The sequence below is a fragment of the Siniperca chuatsi genome, linkage group LG12 (genome assembly GCF_020085105.1).
Source record: "Siniperca chuatsi isolate FFG_IHB_CAS linkage group LG12, ASM2008510v1, whole genome shotgun sequence".
Classification (NCBI taxonomy): Eukaryota; Metazoa; Chordata; class Actinopteri; order Centrarchiformes; family Sinipercidae; genus Siniperca; species Siniperca chuatsi.
In genome coordinates this window covers 20,438,166-20,461,446 of record NC_058053.1, presented here as the reverse complement: position 1 = coordinate 20,461,446, position 23,281 = coordinate 20,438,166, and the positions used below count along the sequence as shown (strand labels likewise).

General features: G+C 40.3%; 1 protein-coding gene across 2 annotated transcripts in view; it reads right to left on the bottom strand.

The window, feature by feature from the left end:
- Window positions 1-1,975: 1,975 nt before the first annotated feature.
- The window catches only part of clybl (citrate lyase beta like), a 64,696-nt gene continuing 43,390 nt past the window's right edge, over window positions 1,976-23,281 (bottom strand). For both annotated transcript variants that reach the window (XM_044215809.1, XM_044215808.1), the window contains 6 exons: window positions 16,556-16,744; window positions 11,523-11,624; window positions 9,941-10,034; window positions 9,175-9,342; window positions 5,337-5,461; window positions 1,976-4,037 (listed from right to left, as the gene is read on the bottom strand). In XM_044215809.1, coding sequence (XP_044071744.1) covers window positions 3,942-4,037; window positions 5,337-5,461; window positions 9,175-9,342; window positions 9,941-10,034; window positions 11,523-11,624; window positions 16,556-16,744 — 774 coding nt within the window. In that variant the 3' untranslated portion in view covers window positions 1,976-3,941. The remainder of the gene's footprint in view (window positions 4,038-5,336; window positions 5,462-9,174; window positions 9,343-9,940; window positions 10,035-11,522; window positions 11,625-16,555; window positions 16,745-23,281) is intronic.

The following is a 23,281-nucleotide window of genomic DNA, read 5'->3' as shown; positions in this document are numbered from 1 at the left end:
AAAAAAAAGAGGAGGCTGGACATGCGGACATCAGTGGGCAAATAAAAGGCTGAGTTAAACAAAAAACGACTGACTGATATTTTCCTTAGAAACCTCAAAAGCAAACAAATATTCCTCAAACATACGTTTACATTCAGAATAAAGTAGCTGATAGTACTGAACAAACACAGCGTGTGGCCATGGACGCTCGCATGTCATTGCAGTATGGGCCAAACGAGATAAATAAAAGTAAACGGTAAACGATTTCTATTAACGGATCATGTTTAGAAATTAAAATACCTTTTTATGGACCGTTGGTTAAAAAAAAGAAACTATTTACTCTTAAATTACATTTCACAAAGGTGCAATCAGTTTTCTTGCAGCTGAATTATTTCATCTGTATGTTCTAATTCTACAATCCCAGAATGCTTGGGCTATTTAAGAAGAAAGTAAAATAACTCATGTCTTTTTAATTTAGTCTTTTTATTAATATTTTTGAAAGCAATAATTGCTAAGAACATTTTGGTGTCTGCCTAAGGGCTGTGATATCCTGAAAATGATTGTAATAGTTCTGTCACAATTTCTCAGAAGATGGCCTATTGTAGCCACTTTGAATCTGTTCTAATTTATTTAAACGATATTCCTAAATATTGAAACAGAGTTAATTAGCTTAAATGCTTTATGTTGATCAGCTCTGCACGTTATATTTTAAGCCATTTTAGCTAATAGGTTTACACTCCTCAAACTGTGCTGCAACTACAATAACGAGGTATTTTATTGCTTTAGAATAATCTTTTGCTCCAATTACTTTGTCATATATTGTCATTAGAAGTCTATTAAAACATCAAGTCATTATTTGGGCATCCCCGGGCGGGGAATTAGAATAAAACCATCTTTGCCACACGGGTCCCATTTAGATTAATGGAAAAATATGTAAAACATTTCGTTTTAATTTTCCTCTGACAGTGTTTTGCATACATGCATTTTCTCCGCCTGCGCTGTCCCTCATAATTTATGAAAGCAATCTCGACCAACACATTACCGGGCTATGAAATACTGCTCGCAGCCTAATTGATTCCCGTCACAATTTTGTGAGGTTATAATCGTGTTAATTGTAATTTACTCTCTCAGGGAATACCGGAGAGATGTATTTAAATAAAACTGCGGAGCGGACTGAGAAGATTATATCAGTTCCACTCATAATAGAAATGTCATGTAGAATTACACAGCGGAGGCAGACAAGGATGCATTCCTCTAATCAACAGAGATGTCACTGAAATCTTTTGCTTTTTCATTCCCAAAATGTTATTGAATTGCAATGATAGGGGGAAAAAGGAGCTCCACAAAGACCAAAGGACATTATGCCACCTTTAATCAGAGAGGGGGAGGGCTGAGAAAGTGTGGGTGTTAGTGGAAATATAACATAAGAGCAGGATTATTGGATGGACCGAAATAATAATATATGTGGCACACAAACACTGTGTGTTGTGGATGTTGTGTTTTGTTCAAATATAAACTAACCAAATCATTTCCTGATCATCCTCAGAAGAGTTGCCCTTTGTCGCTGCATGATGCCCTGCCCTGCTTCCTCTGCTCAGAGATCTTCCTTCCTGTCTGTGGGGACACCTGTTGGTGCAGAGCAGCTTGGAAAAGCCAAGATGTGCCATCAAACTGGCCTCCTTCACCACTAAAGTCACCTGGTGAGCCTCTGTTGTACTGAGTGCTGGATATTCCATCTGTCTAAGCATGACTTTCTGCCTGTTATGCAGCTCTACTCTACTCTGACTCAATAGGGACAGTCAAAGTTGTTTTATTAAACATTTGAGAGGACACAACTTTAAAAATTTAAATGATCTTCAAGCATTAAATGTTTTAATTTATCAATCTGAAGAAAACACCCATTCATACGCTGGCAAGTTTCTTTAATTTTAACATAGATTGATGGAGACAATACTTAGTATCAAACATTAAATCAAACTAGAAGGAGAAACTGTCAAACCGTTAGGAACAGCTCTTTATTTGTATTTAACTTTACGTTGCTAACGTTTTAGCAATTAAAGAGACACATTTGACTGCACTTTTACTTATTCATACAAGAACCAAAGTCGATTTTCATTCTGTAACTTTTTCTGCATTCATTTCAGATCGGATTGCAACAAGACTTTTACAACAAGAAGTTTAAAAAGTATTTCAAAGTTTGATCAAAATCCACATAGCCTGTTTAAATGACATAACACAAAATCAAGATACATTATGATTTAAGCAATCAGTACAGGCTACTCACAATCTACAAATTCTGGAACTGACAAGTAGAAGAAATATCTGCTTTAAATATTATACCGTTTAAGTCGACCAAGTTCAAGATATGGCTTGTCCAACATCTATTTTAAAGATCTGCAGAGCCTCACAAAATGACTCTACCCAAATCATGTTTGCGGATTTATTTAATGAAAGTCATACATAATAGCAGTTTTGTTCACCAACCTTAGGGTATAATAGTAGATTGGGTGAAAACAAACAAACAAGCTGAATGTGAATTCCCGACAGAAAAAGTGAGCCAGGGGTGCGAGAAATATGTGGCCAAATGCCAAAGAGACAGCTTACTGTTTGGGTCTTTGGCTTGGCACAGGAGTGGTTTCGATCTTTTTGTCTGGCCTGGCCTGGCACAGTCCTGCCCCAGACACAATAGCTCATACAGTACGAGAGAGAGAGAGACAGAGAGAGAGTGGATGAGGTGGGGTGGGGGAGGTATGGTGCCTTTCATTACCATGGTCACCAATGGCACTATTAACCATTCAACACCCCCCCAATTATCCTCCCATCCACAGTCAGAGAGACAAAGCCTCGGTCCTGGTCTGCTGGAGCAACATGGCCACTAATCTGTCTCACTCTAACATCACACCCACTTCACTGTCTCTGGAAGTCAGACGTGCACAAGCACTCCACAGAGCCCCTTTGTACTTTTATTTGTGACAGCACAACAAACGACTTTACTGAACTTGTTTGTGAGTTCATTTTTAGAAAAGTGACCATTTAAAACTGTGGATAAATTAAATAGTTTTTGAAGATGCTGATAAAAAAAACAAACAAAAAAAACAGGTGAACTTAATCTAGAAAGCTGAAAATGTAAGTTAAACTCTTTGTGTTAAATGAGAAATCAGGTAAAGAATATTGTCGCAGCATGTGCATGTATGCAGTGTTTATTTTTCATACAGGTCATGGTGTGTCTGACGCCACACGTCTTCTCTATCAAGACCACAGGCTCACAGCTGCCACAAAGCGAGCTACATGTCTTTACTAAGAAGACTGACACAAAAAAGCTAAATCGTGAGTTTACGCACTTCCATCTGTGTTTTTTTAAGCGAGCAAGACTTTGATGTTTGTGAGTCAGACCCTGGGCAGGGGGCTGAGGCCTGACTAGAAGACTGGGGCCTAATGAATAGATCCACAACAGTGGCTTGTTGTGTTTGTTTACCCTTTCGCCCAGCTGCCTGGACCATGGAGATGGGAGAGCATTCATCATGACCTAGGAGAGATGGAAGGCATGGGCACACACACTGGAGAATGACATGATGGCACACACACACTGCAGAGTGTGCCAAGAAAGTACCCACACAGGGCAATAATCCTCAACACTTGGTTTCAAGGTGCAGATATCTGCGGTTGCTACTCGCTATGTGCAAATTTTTTATTACTGAAAACATCTGAAAGTGTATTTTAAACATAAACTGGACCTCTACAGCAAAAGTAAAACTTCACTGCAACCGCTAAAACATTTCAACAATTATTAAAAACTTAAATTTATACCACAAGTTACACTATCCAATTATGTCAGGCAACATAGCTTATGAGCTTTTGAGGGGCTATTTTTGTCACGAAACCTGCAACACTTCCAGTTTCCTTTGACCTCTCCTGTCAGGGTTTAGTCGTATGGTTCCTCACGTTTCTTCTCACCAGTCATGTTATTTCTCTGGCACCACGTCAGAGAGCGTTATGATGTTCTGTGCCTGCTTCACCGAGGGCATGTCAATCATGCTGCCGCGGAAGGTGAACGCACCCTGAAACAGTTAACAACAGAGGCGAGAGCAGAAAGAGAAACATTAGACCAGGCGTACACAGTAAATGCACTTTAAATGTTCTCAAATGAAGGCTAATGTTTTCACATGCAGGAAGTAGATTACTGTACAAAAAACACAACATGCCACTTTATGAAAGCCATCATATTAAGTATTTTGTGTGTATGGGGATGTGGCATAAAAATGGTGTGCTGTTTATTAACTTAATTTAAAGCTGTTTTTAATCTGTAATAAATAACACTAAACAAAGTGGGCGAAAATGTAACTCAATAAAAAAAATTGTGAAATATACATCTTATGGTATAAAATACTACTTTAAAAGATCTCTAAGAAACCTCAAGTCAGACAAATGCAGTCAATAGCTGAAGGTGAGAATTATGAAAAACAAGCACCTGTCGTGCTGTAAGACAAAGGGACTGACCCTGCTTGCTGTTCAAAAACACACACACACACACACACACACACACACACACACACACAACGGCAGAGGGATGGGTAGGATATGAATCCCTCGGGCGATGCTTAGTAGGAGCAGCCCTGGCAGGGAGAGAGGTGTGGGCAGATTGTGTATTACCTCAGCAGATAGCCCACAGAGCTCAACACACAGGATCCAACCATGCACTAAATTAGGAACAATAATATTGTACATTTAATTGGCCCAACCCCACCCCTGTCTCTTATGTTGTCTCTGAGAGTCACCCAGATTACAGTATGAATTCTCTGGAACTACAGAATTGTGTGAGAGGGTACATAAAGGATCAGTCCGAGTCTCAGAGCCGAGAGAGACTCTTGCCATCTCAACACAGTCACAGATATTGTGGCATGCTGGAGACATACATTTCAGAAAGTTTTGTGTAAAAATTAAAAAAACAGTTTATGCAAGGTCTCTCCCCTTTTACTTTGTCAAAGGATTTATAAACAATGTTGTTTAGTGACAGTGAGTGTCAGTGCATCTTTCTGCTGATTTTGGAAAATAATGTAAATAAGGCTATAAGGAGCAAGAGCAATGGGCAGTGCGCCTGTTTTTAGTTATCTGTCCATTTTGCTTTTGCATACACAATTGATTTCTAGGCAAGTTAATATGTCATAAGTTAGATATATTAATCTACAACTCATTTTTAGTACAACATGTCTGGCAAAATTCCTGCATTGTCTCAGCAATGAGAAACTATGGTTAGCCAACTTCTGACCAAAACACTGAACCATGAAAGAGAGAATAAAATTATTTTTTAAATTCTAAAATAATGTGATTTTACTTTTGGCAGAGGATATTAACGTTACCTTTCCCTCCCTTTGGTGTTGGTCAAAAGCAGCAATGAGTTCAGTGGCCCACTGGACTCTCTCTTGACTGGGGGAGAACTCTTCCTGCACAGCCTGGATCTGCCCTGGGTGGATAACCTGCTTACCTGCACAGAAAAACACACACACACACACACACACACACACACACACACAAAAGAAAGAAAGTGAAATCTGCTAAAATACAGCATATTATAATATAAGCTTAAAATACAATTCAATTCTGTCAGTATGTCCTATGGCACTGAGGGGAGTCAGATGGCCTGCACAGGACCAGAGGATGAGGTGCATCATGAAGGAAATCAAGTGTCTCCTCTCTCCTTGCAGCCTTGCTATCAAACAGAAACTTTGCTGAACGCTTACTTCATTATGTGACAGAAGTCTTCTAGAACAGAAGAACTGATGTCACGATAGAACAACCAGTGAGAGCCTGACAGAGCCTAAGTAGACATACACAGTCAAGTAAATCATTAAAAAAAACACACACACACAGAATAGGTACAATATACCTATTACCATTCAAACAGATTTTAAACAAATTTTTCAATGCATCCTTACTAAAAAATATTCTGTTAATGAACTAGTAAAATCCATGTCTTGTCTATGAACACATTTTACATTGCTTCTGTACAATTTCTATAAATGCTCGTTGTCAGTGGTTGCATACCTTTCAGATCCAACTGAAACACAAGCCTAACATGGAGTTAAGGCTCTGTCTGACAACCCCCGCCCCACTCCCACTCCCTCTCAGTTAAATGTGGATGTGAGCTGTGTATGCCACAGACATAATCCCGTGTACATTTGCAGATCAAACTTGTAGTGATAAGTTAAGGTTATGAAACGTCTGGTGAGAACGATGGCTCAGCGGCAGCCAGCAGGAACTCGACACTTTAGGGCTTAGCTCTGTCGCCGACAACAAATCCTTCAAGGTGGCCGAGCAGGCGGGCTGCACGAGCAAAAAATTTTGCCCAGGAGAGATGAGGCAAAAAGGGGAGAGGAGGAGAGGCGAGGACAGCAGAGGAAAGGGGAGGAGAGAACCCACTCCCTTCATCCAGCTCCGCTCACCCCAGTTAACCTCAGAAAAACACACAGCAGTTACACAATCAACACACTGTAGTTGAAGCCTTGAACAATTACTGATGAGAGAACATAATTCATTAAACTGCAACTTATGATTAATAGATACCTTTGAGGGAAGTGTGCATACTACAAAATATGACATTTGGCACGTGTTTGTGTGTCATTACAAATGCATGAGTGTGTGTGTGTTTGTTTATGTGAAGCAGAGGGACTGTAACTGCACATTTTGTGTTTTTTGAGGTCTCCCCCAGGGCCACATTGGAGATGTATATGTGTGTATGTCTGTATGTGTGCAATGTTGTATGTGTTTATGTGCACATGCCTGTGCATCACCTTTTCTGCAGTAGTTAAATAACAGAGTATTTTGGTTCTCCTACTTTTCCTTTTTGAATATTATGAATCTGTTTATATGCAAACACCTGTGTGTGTGTGTGTGTGTGTGTGTGTGTGTGTGTGTGTGTGTAGTATATGCATGTATGTTGCATTCTATGAGAAGAGAGGCAAAAGGAGTTTGTATTCCCTCCTCTGCCACCTGTTTTACTACTGAGCATGTTTCCACACTGAAATTGGCAGGCTTAAATATACCAAAAGAGGGTGTATCTTTGTGTGTATGTATGGGTTTGCTTGCACGCGCATAAGACAACAGGAGAATGACAGAGTGAAGAAATAGACAGGGTGACTCAGGTGCCCTCAGTTACAACTCATTGGTTCTCCTAAAATGCATCATTCATGCCCTCCAGCCAATCCCAGCGTGCCATGTGGTGCTGACATCTCATTGGAGGATTGCTATTTAGCAAAGTGCTCTTAGGCGAATGATGGGCAGGGTCCCAGGGAAGGAAGTGAAATGTGGTCCCTGAAAGCAGATAATTTTGTAGAACCCTTTTCTATTTCTGGGAGGCAAACATCTTTAGAAGGATCGTCGAGTCTTAGCAGCAACATGCGGTTTACAGCACATAAAACAAGGTGCTTATAAAGCAGAGATGCTGCACAAATCCCCCAAATTAATGACCTTCCTCTCTTTGGTACTTGTCAAGGTTTTGCAGAATTTGCCTTCACACTGTCCTGTTTACCAGTAAGAAGCACCGGGTGTTTGTGTTTCACCAGAGTGTTCTGTGCTCAGTGCTAATGGGTGCTGTATGCGGCTTAGGTACTGCCAAGGTCAATTACTGCACAGGTAGAGGCTTTTGGCTGCACCGTATTATTACTTAAGCACACTCGGGCCAGTAATAGCCACTAACTAAGATTATACGGTGTACCCATGGCTTGTAAGCCACTAATCCAGTGCTTTGAATGGTTCTGTTCCATATCAAATCTAACCATTTATTTCATCAACTGGCTGCTTCTATCATTAGCTTTTATATATTTTACCTCATATAAACACCTTAAGCCTCCTTTTATAAATTTCTACTTGCAAAAAAAGATTGGTTGAAAATCATTCAGATTTAAACAAGTGCAAACGATTGAAACAGATTATTATATTTGTAATATATGCATAAATTTGAGGGACCCTTGTGCTAAACATATGTAACCTATCACATTGCAGTGTGTAAATACTGCACTGTAGAACTGCAAGAAAAAGCAGTGTACATGGCTATAGTTGAATATAGCTGAAACAGAAATGCACATACACACACACACAAACACTCACACACCACAAGACAATATAGGTGGCAAATGAGGTCATCTGGAAAAGAAATTGCTCTATGAGACAACAAGAAGCTCTCCTACAAGGTGATTTGATGATGTGAAGTGAATTTTGCAGTCCATTTCTTTCCAGTGTGAAAACTGACTAATTGCTGACATTGTTCTGTTCTATTCACTGATCTCACATTCAAAGAAAAAAAAAATCTAAAATATCACAACATAGGAAATAAAACATTATGAGATTCAGTTCTTTTTTCCCCCATCACAGTTTATATGGACGCAGACCACATTGGGTTATGTGTCAGATTTTGAAATAATCAGTCTTCAAGGGATGAAAATACCAGAATAAATATATTTGCTGCAGCAAAGGAAGAATGACTGGAATATCCACTTTGGAACAGGCTGTCCTGCCTTCTGTGGTCTGTTACATGCAGTCTGCGGGGCACACACACACACACACACACATTCTGAAAGCGTTGCCTGGCTACAGACACACAGAGCTGTTAAAGTAGACGCTACCACTCTTTGCTAATAACACCCTTTAATCATACTTGCACATGCACGCACATTTGCACACACACTGACACAAACCAATCATGGTGAGCACAACAAAAATGTCAAAAAAGCATTTAAGGACGGCAGTGTTGTTCAGAATTCACTTCAGCAGCACCTAAAGTGCTAAAAAAGACAAAGGACAAACAGCCAGTTCTAAAATCACAGACACAATGGTCATTTTGAGGTGAGACTTCCATTACAATGAACAATTCAAGTACAGCTAACTCATACATCCTATTCTCACTTGGAACGCAGAAAGAGCAAGACAGAGTAACAGAGGGAAGGAGGAGTGAAAACTGAAATGTTGGATTGCCTGAATGCTGCTTGCAACAGGAAGTTGAGGGAAGTGTGTTATTATGCCACAGGGAGGAGTGAAGAATATATGGGATACAAATAAAGAGCAACCACTGAGAATGATGTGAAGCAACTGCAGAACTCAGAGGTATCTAGAGTGGACAGACATGTTGAGGTCACGTCACTTGAAGTGACCGTAGTTAATGGGACAGGGACAGAACTGAGATCCAAATAGCAGGAACTTTACCTGTGAAGCCCATGAGGGCTCCCTCTCTGGCCTGTCGCCTCAGCCCCACCACATCTTTGTAGTCAATGTAGACCAGGTCGATAGCCTGCAGCCCAAATGCTTTGGTGGTCACAACCACCTTCTGCCTTGCGTAATGGAGCTCCCTGGCATCTTTAGTCCGCGTGGCACCTAGAGAACAAAATATGGGGGTACAGACACATCATGTAGGTCACATTCCAGTTAAGATCTCAGGGAGAGGCAGGCGGATAAGCAAGTAAATAAGAGATGCAGAGGAGGTGGGATGGTGATGAATGAAGGAGTGACGGGAGCCAGGACAGCAATTCCACTGACAAACAGTATGTCAATATCTTTATCTTCTTTTTTGGAAGAGCGTTTCATGTCTAACTACACAGTCAAATCTGACATTTGAATATTTCTTCCATTATTGGCAAACTAGCAAACCTTCCTTGTCTTGAGGTAAAAAGGCAAGATTAAAGCATGGTGTAGTGGAGAAGAGTTGAGCGATGGGTTTTAATTTTGATGTACTTGTGGTAAGTGGCTATAGGCTACATGTGAGCATATACTCTGAGATGTCCTGATATAGAAAATGGACTTGGTAGAGGAAATGTGTCTTCACCTCCATCTCATTCATTATGTTTGAATATCGGGACACATCATTTTGCACTCACACATACCACATCTGCCACAAAATCCATAAAAAGAAAGAGATTAGCACATTTGTGGCCAAAAATGAGTGAGAAAGTTAAGCAGAAGGTGTAATAGCTACCTATGCTGGCACAGAAGTCATCAGAGCCAAACACCACGGCGTCATGGTGGAGACCAGCCTTGGGAGCAAGTCGACGGATTTCCTCACACACCACCTGGAGAGAATATGTATGCGTATAATAGAGGCTGACTAAAGTGAGACAGATGGAAGGAAGGAGAGAAATGTTGTACACAAATTCTACTGAGTAAATCTAATTATACTCTAATAGTCCAACAGTAGCTCAAATAATCTGGATTTCTGAGTTTCCTCTGCAGGCAACAAGCATCCAAAACAGCCATCATCACACTACATTATCGCTAACAAATATGCTAATGAACACATATCTGTGAAAATCCTAACTTTTATTCCAGCTTCCTTTTCATAAAGACTGATATTACTGTACTAGCCCACTAAATATGCCACCTGCAGGCACACATACTGTAAATACTGTAAATAAAACCAAACCAACACAGTCAGGAGTACTAGAGATGCCTCTTCACTCTTGGCCGGCCCAAGACACTTAGCTAAGTAGTGATGGGTATCAAACCTCAATACTTTGAGTACCATTCTAAACATTTCTGTATGAATAAGGGCTGAAGCAGTAAAGTTTTTAAACCTGCCAAGTACTGAAAGCTGGTAATGAATGCTTGGTCCGATTTAGTCATGTTTACTTATTCTACGACAACGTATTTCCTGATTTAAATGTCATTTTTGCTTATTACAGACTATTTTATTTAGGCAAAGTTCTTGTACGGCTTTTTTGTATTAAGAAAACATTAAACACTGATGCATGGAGAAGTTAGTTTATTTTTTTAAATGAAAAAAAAAGATTTCGCAGGAAATTTTGTTATGTTTTTTAAAAGAGAGGCATTGAAATATAAGTTAGGTATCTTATTGGTACCTGTACCGAAAAATGTCAAACAATAACAAGCCCTTAAAATTAAAAGCAATCTGGAATGTGATTGTCTGTGGTGAAACAATAAGAACATGCCTCCTGCTTTTGTTGGCCTCCAAATTAAAATCACTACTAGCTGTGCCACAGCGATTTTTTTTGTGCTTGTAACCTGGGGATTCAATCTGGGCAAAGATACAGGGTGTTCTCAAGAAAGCACACAGAGGCACCCCCTACCATCAAGACACACTAACAACCACAAACACAGTCACAGAAATAGAGTGGAGAACTAAAAGACAAATCAAAAGAAGGAAGGACAGCTTGTTTCTCCCCAAATGCCAAAAACCATGCCCTTTTCCCCATGTAGCTGAAGGTCGTGCTGCACTATAACAGGAACTGCTTTGATGCTTGCCAAAATATCATTAAGAACTTTTCCACTATGATATTAAAACAATTCTAATTAAAAAATGTCAGCATGTCTGGAGAGGGATAGAGAGAGACACACGCAGACAGACAGAGAGAAAGGAAACCAAAAAAAAAAAAGGGCTCAAAAGGCTCATTTTGAGAGACTGTCCGAAAGCTTTGAATCCCTTTCATTTTGGACACGTGGAGTGCTCTGCTCGCTGACGCAGTCTTTAATCTAAAGTGAACAATGGACAAACAGCTAAATGTCTTACGCATGCAGTTTTGGGGGGTTTGTTTGTAATTTACCTTAAAATTGAGCAGGCCCACAGCGGTTTCCACAAAGGTGACCAGGCGAATGGGTTCTGTCAGTGCCCGTCCTTTCAAGTTGTGCTGAAACCTGTCAACAAACTAAACACACAGGGACAATCTCATGCACCACTCATTAACAATACCCACTGTTTCTGTAAATAGAAAACAATAAACCTCCAAACAGACAAATTAATTTGTTCTCACTACTTTGTACAATCATAGTCATCAAATTCATTAGATGCTTGTGCTTTGTTGGAGCACATATATTCTCTGCATCAACTGGTGTGATAAAAATATTTTTCAGACTAATTTATTAGCTTGAATCCATTTGTGACATTGTTTATAATATGCACAGATTATGTTTTTGTGGATTGTATTTCTGTTCAAGTTCCTGCTCTTCTGTGAAATGTGTGCTAAAGTGCAGTTGCCACCCTCAGTGGACTTATCAATGCATTATTAGTTGAATGAATGAGAAAAACAGGAAACGCATACTGAGATATGAAGTGTCAGAGTGAATTTAAAACTGGTAGAAAAAAAAATGTTCAGCAGTAAAAATACATAAGTGATATGACATCTTTCAAAATCCACTGTGGGGTAAGACAGACAGAGTGGAGAAAAAAATAAATCTTAACGTGCAAAACTCACTTTTGATATGAATCTTGACACCTTTATTACCTGCACTGTTCCCATTTCAGTCCTTATTCAGAAACACATCTATGAGGGTTCAAATAACGGAGATAGCGAGCACAGGAGAGCGGCAACAAAAGCGGGTGAAATGAAATATTTTACATTATCACCAGGGTTCCCCCTTCGTCTGAAGTCTTCTGCTCTACCTTCTTTCATAGGCTCTGCAAAACTACAGCATATCCTCCCCAGAGAGTGTGCACACATGTAAATGCACACATGCACGCACAAGCACATACATACACATGGCAAACCAAAGAAGAAACAAAATACCGAAAAGGGTAGAAGAAACAAGATTTGGGATGTCTTTGAGTGTGTTTTACTCCTACATTATTCTGTTTTGCATCCCCCCTCCATGGCAGGGAACAGGGAGACTGGAGCAACAATCAGAGTGTGATGTGACACTTTGCTGAGGCCTTTATTCTGCACGATTCCTGCTAATATGCAAGCTCACCTAAGTAGGGCTTTAAAACCAAGTTTAATTCTTTGAAGACCAAAGCATTTCAAATTTTTCCAACAGACCAGTTCACAGCTAGCCCTGGACTGCCAGTGGGGTAGCCCAAATTCCAAAATCTATCATCTGGAAACACACAAAAGCCCCCTCCGTCAGATATTTCCTTTCAAAGCCAGTCAAAAAAAAAAAAAAAAAAAAAAAAGTAGAAATGTCTAACTCCATGTCCCCCCTTCCTCTCCTTTTTCCTCGCTCCCTCTTTGACACACCAGGAAAAAGACAGATATAAATAACCTCAGGTACAGCACTGCTATTTTTCTAAATGAAGAGCAAAATAACCCCTGTGCTCGCACTCACCACTCTTGTTCTTAAAACTGAAAGAGTGGGCCTTCATTGAAGGATTTCAAAAATAGGGGTAATTTTAATCATCTCTCCATTCAATCTCAGTTGGATAAATCATATCTGAGAGATTTGCATAAATACAAACCATCAAAGACTTTTCATCTTCAAAGAGGTTTTCAAGACCCAATAGGCTTTGTACTGTAATCATCTGAGGTCACAACCCTGTGGGAGCAAGGCTGCTATGGCAACATAAAAACTAACGCTGGGGGCTTAGCATAATATCCCCCCTCCTTCGCAAACACAGGAACGGGGGGGGGGTCCGGGAGGGAGTGTGAAAAGAGGGTGTAGATAAACCTATTTCTGTGACAGAGGAAACTAGATAGATATGGCCTGTTGTGGGGAAACCTAGCTGATATTACACACAGAGATTACCACCATGACACTGTGCCACGCAAACCCTAACAAGGCTGTGGCGAGCCGTGCAGGCTGTTTGGATCCTGCTGAAGGAAAAACAAATGACAGCTCAATGTGGCACCACTGGATGAAGAGCCTCCTAGCCTCTCTGATTACATGTTTCTGTCCTCCTACTTTATTCTCCTCTTCAGCTATTATACACTTTGAGGGCCTAATTTACAGAGCATAAGACGTACTATAATGCTTGTTCATTGTTCCTCTGGAGCGTACAGCAACCATTTGCTGTCAATGGCTCTCAAAACTAGGACCCTTTAAGATGTTATTCACTACTGAATTGGAAAAAAGAAAAGAAAAGAAAAAAGAAGAAATAACACCTCTTCTTGCCATTCAAAGCCATGTTACAAACAAGCCCTCTGACAATTTCACCACACCATCATGAAAAGAGAAGGAGGGAGAGATGGAACTGGAGAAAGAAGGCTATAGTGGGACAAGTTTCAATTAATTTTCTTCAAAAGGGGGCCAGATTAAATGTTTCCGGCCTGCTGAAGTGTTCATTTCACAGAGGGGAAGCGGAGAAAGGGAATGAGGGGAGGGGACAGGAGGAGGAGTAGAGGAGGAGGAGAGGGACAGGGTGCGATTCTTTCGGTCCCAGTGCACACCAAATAGTGTGGTGGGCAAAGAATGCACACGGCTCCGAATCTGTGTGAGAATTGTCCTCAGACAAAGGAGGGAGTTACGCCTGTTATAGCCCAATAAGGCCTGTCAGTCATACAAGGGCTGGGGGAGAGGAGAAAGGCAGAGCTAAAGATTTCAACACAAAGGGAAACAAGCAAGTCCATCTTTTAGCGACAAATCAGTCTGGAGGTTCCTGTGCTAATATCAGTAAAAAAAGGGAGAAAAATAAACAAGTGAGGGATTTACAGCGCTAGCTTACAAGAAAGGAGAAAATCAGACACATGTTTACAACACAGCCATATGAATGAATAGAAAGAATGCACAGAAACAATGCACACGCAGACACACAGAAAAGCATGTGCTAAGGAGACAGAAAAAGTTGGAGGGACAAAAATGAGATTAGATGAGCATTCATGAATGAATCAAGGTCCCATCCAGAGCTGCAGACATGACTCAGACTTGACAGAAGCGCACATGCACCTGCTTATGCAGAAAAACCCTGACTAACACACTGTAAATCAAATGTGCAAACAGATTTACAGTGCACTCAAAGTGTTTTTTTGCAACAAGGCTTTAGTATAAGAAGAAAAAAAAAAACATAAGCAGGCAATTATCCACATTTTAGAGCTCTCAACGTGCTGACTGAGATTATCAGCATTATATTAATAGCAGTGGTTGGTTTAAAGAAAAAAAAAAAAGAGTGAGGAAAAGTAGCAAAGGAAGAAAAGGCTGAGCTACGGGAGAGAATTAGTGAACACCTGTCAGCAATTATACTTGGAAGAAAGAACAGGCAGCAGGAAATAGATGTGTTCTAATTAAAACCACTAGTTAAAAACTTCCTGCTCCTGCCCCAAGACCATGTATGAAAAAAATAAATAAATAAATAAAAAATTATGTATATATATGTATGTGTGTGTGTGTGTGTGTGTGTGTGTGTGTGTGTGTGTGTGTGTGTGTTACCACACACACTGAGGGAAAAGCCAGACTAGACACCCACCTCTCACTACTGATTACCTCTCTCTTCTAAACAAATCTTAATTTCTCCTCTTCCTAATCACCAAACATTGTTTGGAGCGTTTGTAGTTTGACACAATAACGAAAGCTTTATTTTAAAAAGTAAATCGGCTAATTAAAAAAAAAAAATGCTTAGGTAAACTGCTTGCCCATATGAAAGTGTGTGACAAGAGAGAGAAAAAGAAAAACAAACATAGCTCAAGCTGTGACAGATTTTAGCAAAAAGTACTGCTGAAGTGGACATCAATAAAGCACCTTTGAACTGTATTCAGACACAAACAGTGAAAGAAGCAGACAGTAACTTGGTTGCTCCTGGTAAGTGAACCATATGGAGCTGATCAGAAAGGCCTGCATTAATGATGTCACTGTCTCCTGACCTTTCGGGACCTGACATCCGTACAGCGCCCCTTTATAGAAAGCCAGAGGGATGGCCAAGCCCAGACAAACACCTCTTAACTAGGGCACAGGCACAGTTAGTATGGACAAATTACTTTTTTTTTAACAAAAATTGAGAACAATATTAGTGGGCAATCATTTCAAACATATTTGTTTAACAGATATTTCATGTGTGCAGTTATCAATAACCAATGTAGGAGTGCAAAAGCTTGTAATATCTGAAGTTGAATCTGGTCTATCAGTTTGTGATACATCTATGTAGACTTTTAGTCAGAGAGGTGACAGGAGATCTTTAAGTACCAAGTCAGAGGCAACTGGATTTGCTGTCTGACTTGCTTTTGACTTTGTACTTCTAGATATCAGTTTGTGATTTTTCTCATGCACTGGAACCTCAGTAACTGGGAAGATAGCGTTTCAACTTTGCAAAAGTGTGTGGACCGTTGAAATACATTTTCAGTACAAAGAATATTCAAAAGGTGTGCGTAAATAAGGGAACGTAATGCATGTTTGTGGCATATTTTTATTCATTATACCTGTCTGGCTGAGTGCTTTAAGTTTGATTAAATTAATTGTTAGCCACAATATGACACTGTTCAAGGCAGTCTCCAGTAAGTTCAACAGTGGCAGAAGGCCCCATTATGTTGTTACAGAAAGCTATCAGGCTTCAGAAGCTAATGCGAAGAAATGTCATCCGTTTCTTGAGCAGCAGCCAAGAAAAACACTGTCTATCCCTGAGTCCTGCCACAGGGATCGATTCCCACTTTTACTGGGAAATGAAAAAGTTTGTTATGATTGCTTTGAAGATTCCTGTGGTTTCCTCTTACTTCATGACTTTGTGTAAGAGCACCAGTTTTTTAAAAGACACCCAGAGGTGAAAGAGAGAAATGGGTATTTTTAGTCTTGTTTAGTTTTTGCATGTATTGTAACATTGTGTATCGTTTTGTTTTTTTGGGAAGTGGTTACATGTCGTTCTTTCAGATTACTCCATTCAGCCCTCTTTGACTTTAAGAAACTACAGGAACACTTCTAATGTGGGCCAATATTTGCAACTTACCCACTGCACCTCTTGCGTGTCTTCCACTTTGGGCAACATGATGGCAGGAGGGAGAACCTCAGCCTGCAGGATGACCTCCAGGTCAGCCTCAGCTAAGCCACTGGACACTGAGTTCACCCTCACACACTTCTCTGTCCGGCCCAGGTCCAGTTCCGCTAACATCCTGGGAATGGTCTCCCTGGCCTCTGTCTACAGCACAGGAGCATAAAACACAAAACAAATCAAGATTATTTCATGTGATGCATTTGGTCAATCTGCACTTTGGAATCACTAATAAAGAGTTTTCAAGATTCAAAATGGAACATTTTAAAAGCAAGCATAGTTACTGTGAGAGATGACTACCCAAGAATATACTAGAATGCTAAACAGAGCAATTAGTTCCTTTCACCAAAAAAAAAAAAAAAAGTACGGGATAAATTGTTGAAGAATGCAAGTCCAATTTCCTTCAAAGGACCCGATCACTCAAATTATATTTACCATTAAACACAATCATACAAATAGACATTGTATTACAGACACAAAAATATGTCATCAAAGTGGGCGACTGACAAAGCATATAATGAGTCTTAGTCCATCAGTCTGGAATAAATAATAAAGATGAAACATTAACATATTAAAAAAAAATAACATCTGCACTCTCCCTTGACTGCAATTCATCTGTATACAGTATGCCACAAATCAACAAACGCTCAATCTTATTCTCTCAATGCAGGCATTGTATGAGCAGAGCAGGAAGAGAGATGAGGAGGATGGAAAAATCAAAGAGAAGCCTACAGTCCCAACTTCTATCAGTAACACAGTAGCACACGCCGCTATATTCAAACCAGATGCTGGGCTTCGGGAATGGAGAGAATGGGAGATGGAATGGGGAGAAAAGTCCGGCTAGTGACAGGAGAGAGGCTCTCTGGGAGAAATGTGGTCTGAGTTAAGCAGCATGAGGAAACGGTAGCTTAGGAGTTGTCAGGTCAGATCAGAGGCTGGAGCCTTTGAGTACTTGTGTGTGGGTGTTGTGGAGATGCTCAGATTGGGATTTTTTTCCCCAGTTTTCACTTATACTACTAAAACATTCTCTCAAAAAGAAAAATACTCTCAAACTGATACTGGTTGTACCAAATAGGTTTTGGAGATGCTTATTCATGAAATGAAATGTGGGGAATTAAAATACAGCACAGATGGATGGTGGCAAATGTGGCATCATGCCATGCGATGAAACTTCATACTCAATGGGAATTTGATGATGCACATGCTTTGGATTTACTGCAAATAACTTCTCAGTGGAATATCTAACAGGCTGATCATTAGTGGACAGATCACTGAAGTAATGTGGTTGTGTCCATGAAAGAGAAACTATAGACCGATATAACATGAAGAGCCCATACATCACAATCTCTTGTAAAAACTGAAGTGGACTTGAGTCAACCTAGGTTCAGTTGTGAGCTTATGGGGACCCCTCGAGGGTCACGGGACAGCTTCTGAGACAAAACAGCCCTCGCTCTGATCTCCTGGAATGCAGAACTGTATTTGATATTACGAACACCCCTCCAGTATCAATAAAATATGGTATCAAAGTACATATCAAAGATTTGCTCGGATTTAATAGGGGTCATGAGCGGGCTGGACTGCTGTGTGTCATCTATGTCCCCCTTTTGCCTCATTGAAAGAGACAAGAGGGATTGTCACACCATATGATGAGTGCACTGTGATCTTTGACTCTTACTCAAGTTTTGCTGTAACCTCTCTGTTACTCTCTTACTGTCGCTCTCATAAGCCAAGATAGACCCATAACTCTATCGTGGTAACTTAAAACGGATGGAGCGATTTACGCAGCCGTAATTCACTATTCATAAACCTGCTACTTGGTGGATAAAATTCTGTCCCTCCCCAGTTCATGGTGACTGGAGAAAATTGATCCGTGAGAACTGCTGGCTGCCTCATATGCCAGGAGTTACATTGATCCCTGACCAAACTAAATAAATAGCGATCCAGAAATGATCAAAAAGCATGGTTTATAACATTCACAGATCAAATAGACTAGAAAGGGTCTCCCGCTCCAACCTAAGTCTGATATACTAGCAGTCTGCATGTATAAAATTCTTTTAATGTAACCAGGGACCGCTCATTGCAAGGATTGTCTCCTGCATTTTTCTCCTTTTGCAACGGTATTTCTGAAACCATGACGCCAGGAATGGCTAAGGAGATGGCCAGGTCACTGTGCACTATCCTTTCTTTTCTCTCTCTTTCTCTCTAAAGCGGGAAAGATTATTCTGCCAGACACCTTGACCCCTATGGGCTCCGCTACTCTGAGCTTGAATAAAGCCCTTTGAAAAGGAGATATTTTACATTAATGGACAGCCATCCAACAAGTTGCTTCAAAGCTCCCTCCCCAATCACCTGGTGTCCCATGGAGAGCTCGCCCCAACGTCAGCTCCATCTCTTCTTTGATTGCCTCCATCATCCTCATCATTAGAAGCTGACACACAGGCAGGCAGGCGGGCGAGCAGTCGGCCAGGCAGGCAGGGCTGTCGAACGCGTAGATGCACACAAGAAGCTTTTCAAGTGCAGAGAGGCTGACCTTCCAGAGAGCGAGGTCAGCTCCTTAACACACAGCCTGAGCCTTGACGCTCAGGATCCTACAGAGTGCTGTGTATACATGACACAGCATGGCTACTGCCTTGTAGACACCACATCAGACTGGAGCGTCCAAACTGATGTGTGTACAGTCCACAGCGGGACCACCTTCCTCTCCTGCATCAGATCATGGATGGCCAGCCCTGCCGTCATGCAGCTTGAAACAAGTAACGTCAAACAACGCCTCGCCTCTGGACAAACTGTGGGTGTAGACTCACACTCTCTGTCTGTTCATTCATTTTGAATTAGATCTCAATGCCCTGGTAGTTACTGTATATACTGGATAGAAATAAGGACAAATAAAGCGTTCTGCATGACATGAAATGTGAATTAGGAAAGGCATAAGAAGGGGTAGTTAGTTTGGGGTAGTTAGTTTCTAGTAAAATAACAATTGTGGATACAGTATCAATTCAGAAACAGCAAAATACATAAAAGACAAATGGCATAAATCAAGATCATTTACAACATTAGAAACACTCAAAAAATGGCTGAGCGTCTGCATTCTCTTGTATGTATATCGCAGCCTTTATCACTGACATAGTGCCTTCAAACAGTAGAGTGCTGTGTTTTTATTCTGATATCTGAGATATATAGATATAGATATATATAGATATATATAGATATATCTATATCTATATCTCTATAGATAGATAGATAGATAGATATAGTTTTGTGTGAAAAGAGTGGGAAATCATGAGTCACAATGAGCGTAGTCGTTTTTCCTTTTTTTTTTTTTTTTTTTTTTTTTTAACTTTTGAGAGCTGGCATTTTGCATCCTGCTGTGCAACTCGCGATGCCATTTAAAATGAGCTGTAGACTATCGCAGGTGAAGGCTGCCTGCCTGAAGTGTGACTGTGTACGCATTTGTTCGCCTGTCTTTGTCAGTTTGTGTGTGTTGGAGGGTGTGTGTTAGCAGGTTTCAAGTCATCGTGGATGGGTTTTGACAAGTGACATGCTGCACTCCAGAAAGCTGGAGTGAGATGACTGACTAATTCAGGCTACGTTGATAACTGAGACGTAGCAGAAGGAGATTCAGGCCTTCACTCTGTCAGTTGGAGGCACATTGTGTTATCCGTTATCCTGTCAGGGCAGACAACAAGACATAACTAGCAGAATAGAGAAGGAGGAATTTGGAAATCATGAAACCTGCTTGTAATTGTTGGTCAAAACTGACAGCCTGAGGTGGAAAAACAGCTAGTTATTACACACTATTTATTCACTTTAATTAGCCATGAAAAGATCTCATTACAGCTCTTTGGTTACAGTTCATTACAAGCTGCACTGCAGTGTTTTTGGGAAATGAATTCCCAAGGCTATCCATTTTGTAGGAAAAATGGAGAAGGTAAGGCTCATCATTCAGTATCCTTACAACATACTGTATATAATCTATTCTCCACATAATTAAAATTATTTACTGAGTTTTGTTCATTAGTGATTATGCATCACGGTTTGTTTGTCTCATTTGCAACTCCCAGTACAGCTGTCCAATTTACTGTTTGTCCTGACTACTCACAACAACTAACACATGACTAATTATGCTTAACTTGACATCTCTCTATTAGCTTTCTTTTAAATTAATGATTGATATTAAGACTGTGACTATTAAGGAATGTAAGCGAGTTACATTTGGCTTTATTTCTGAGCTTTGAAGCTCGAGGGCATCTTCAAATCATGACCCTATCAGGTCTTCCTAAATCTAGCAAGAACAATAACGGCTCCAGTGTAAACAAAATAAAGTTTGGCATGCCGTCGTCTGATGGGTGCAAATGCAACTCGTGGCCTGTGAGTCCATGACAGAGGCTGACTAAGTATGTGCATTGGCGTGAAGGAACTGACGGTTTGGGAAACAAATACCAAGCAAGAAACATGAAAATAAAACAATTTTGTGAATGTTTTTCTTCTTTTTTAATTGTTATATGAAATTTATGTTTAAAATGCTACATTCTGTGTGTTTTAAAAATGATTTGCCCACTGTATATAAAACTACAAATATGTTCCTGTTCAGGTCAAGCCATGCTTCAGGCTTAAACATGATAATTTCAGGTTTCTGTGCTAAAGCAGGACTCCGATGTAGGCTACTAAGTATAGCTATTGACCAGGTGCTTTCTGCTATTATGAGTCAACACGATCTTGCTGAATCGGGTCAATAAATATGATTTCTTCTCAACTTGGTGTTATAATCAGTTCATGTGACAGTGGTGCTAATTAGGTGAAGGTGTGAAAACACAACAAGTAAACTGCAAACATGTGTCTTGAGGCCACATGTGAAAAATGCAACTAATTGCATGATGACAACAAATGGCCAATGACAGCGCATTGGGGCGATGGAGAACCGTGCAACTGTGCAAAGCTTTGACTGGAGGCTTGCACACACTGTTTCCAATCAAAGATAAATACTAGACTTAGGCTTATTAAACTTATTTTATTTCCATTGTTACACTTTGTATATCTACATTTCTTACTTGGACTAATGTATTAGCCCCAAGTGTATCTTACTTTATATAATTTTTAGCAACAGAAGTAGAAGATAATTTCTAAATAGTTTCAAATAGCTAGCTGGGGTCTGATTACTTTAATGTGCACTGCCATTTAGACAGAAAATTTAAATTTTCTTGCAAAATACATGGTATAGCATTGCATTTTTTTTCCCATGCGCCAACATCTGCTCCATTCCCTTCCTCCTCCTCCCATTCTTTCATGTTTTCCTCCCCTCGTCGCCTTCTCCATCATCACTCCTCCTACTGGGGTTACTCTCCAAGTGTTGCGTTGCACAGCCCACGTAGCACGAAGCAGTGCGGGCTGCGGCTCTGCCAGTGAAAACACAAGAGTGTAACAGGATAATGAGAGTGGGAGAGAGGGCCTCTCTGTTCTCTATGTCTCAGCATTTTCCGATCCCTCATTCGGCCTCAATACTCGCCCTTAACCCACAGTATCTGGAACTGCTGCATGAGTGTGTTTCAAAAGATCTGAGAATGTTCAAATGTAGTCTAGGACTTTTGATATCCAAAAAGACACACATGAGAAAAAAAACAAAACAACAAAAAACTTTAAATCCCTCCACTTTCTATGTGCTCCAACAACAGACAAGCCCTCTCCACTCCTAAGCAACGAATGCTAATTACAGCGCTGTCATCACTCTCCTATGCACCCTGATCTCACGTTCGCCTATTATACCCTCCTAAAGGACGCCAATCGATTCCTGACACATGACACTTGACACACACACACACACACTGTGACAGACAGTAAGGTTTGGAATTGAAGGTCTTTCTGATCTGGCAGGGACAGGGTCTGTTTTCTGGCTGAGCAGCTCACATCCTGTTTGTGAGTCTTGGCAACCTGACTGGGAGTTTCTCTCAAGTCTCCTGGGTCCACTGAGGTGTTGAGCGCACAAGTATACAAACACACACACACGAACATGTATATACACGGATGTAAATACGCACAAATACTGAACACTACACACACACACACTAAATGTTCAGTATTCATAATTCAACTGGCTAACATTATTTCCCAGGAGCTCTTTCTGTCAAGAGTTTAGTCATTTGAATCCACTTAAATGGAGAGCAGATCTTTCAGTGTCCTCTGGAACAACACAGTGAGCATTGAACTGAGGTCATGTATCAGATGACAGTTGGCTGCATAATTTATGTTAAGTTGAAAATCTTTGGTGTCAGACACAGTTCATGCAAAGACCATAGCTCATATATTGACTGCACTACAACCAGAAAAAGGTAATAGACCATAATAATAATAATAATAATAATAATAATAATAATAATGTCATCCACTCTACAATGTGCCATCTATTCTTCCCTCAGCTGCTCTTACTGCGACCACAAAGGTCTGTCTCCGGACCAGTGGCTAGTAGTGTTACCGGGGGAAGGACAATGCCACAAAAAAAAAAAAAGACATTTTTATCAGGGTGCACAGTCACATGACATAAGGTTTACAGTCAGGGTTTACAGTTTACTTATGATTTAATCACTACCACATATACAATTAACCATCAGTTTCTCAGTCACTAATTAAAGAACTCAAAGCATATTACTAATGACAAGTAAATGTGATGTTACCATTCAAAACCTTTCACTT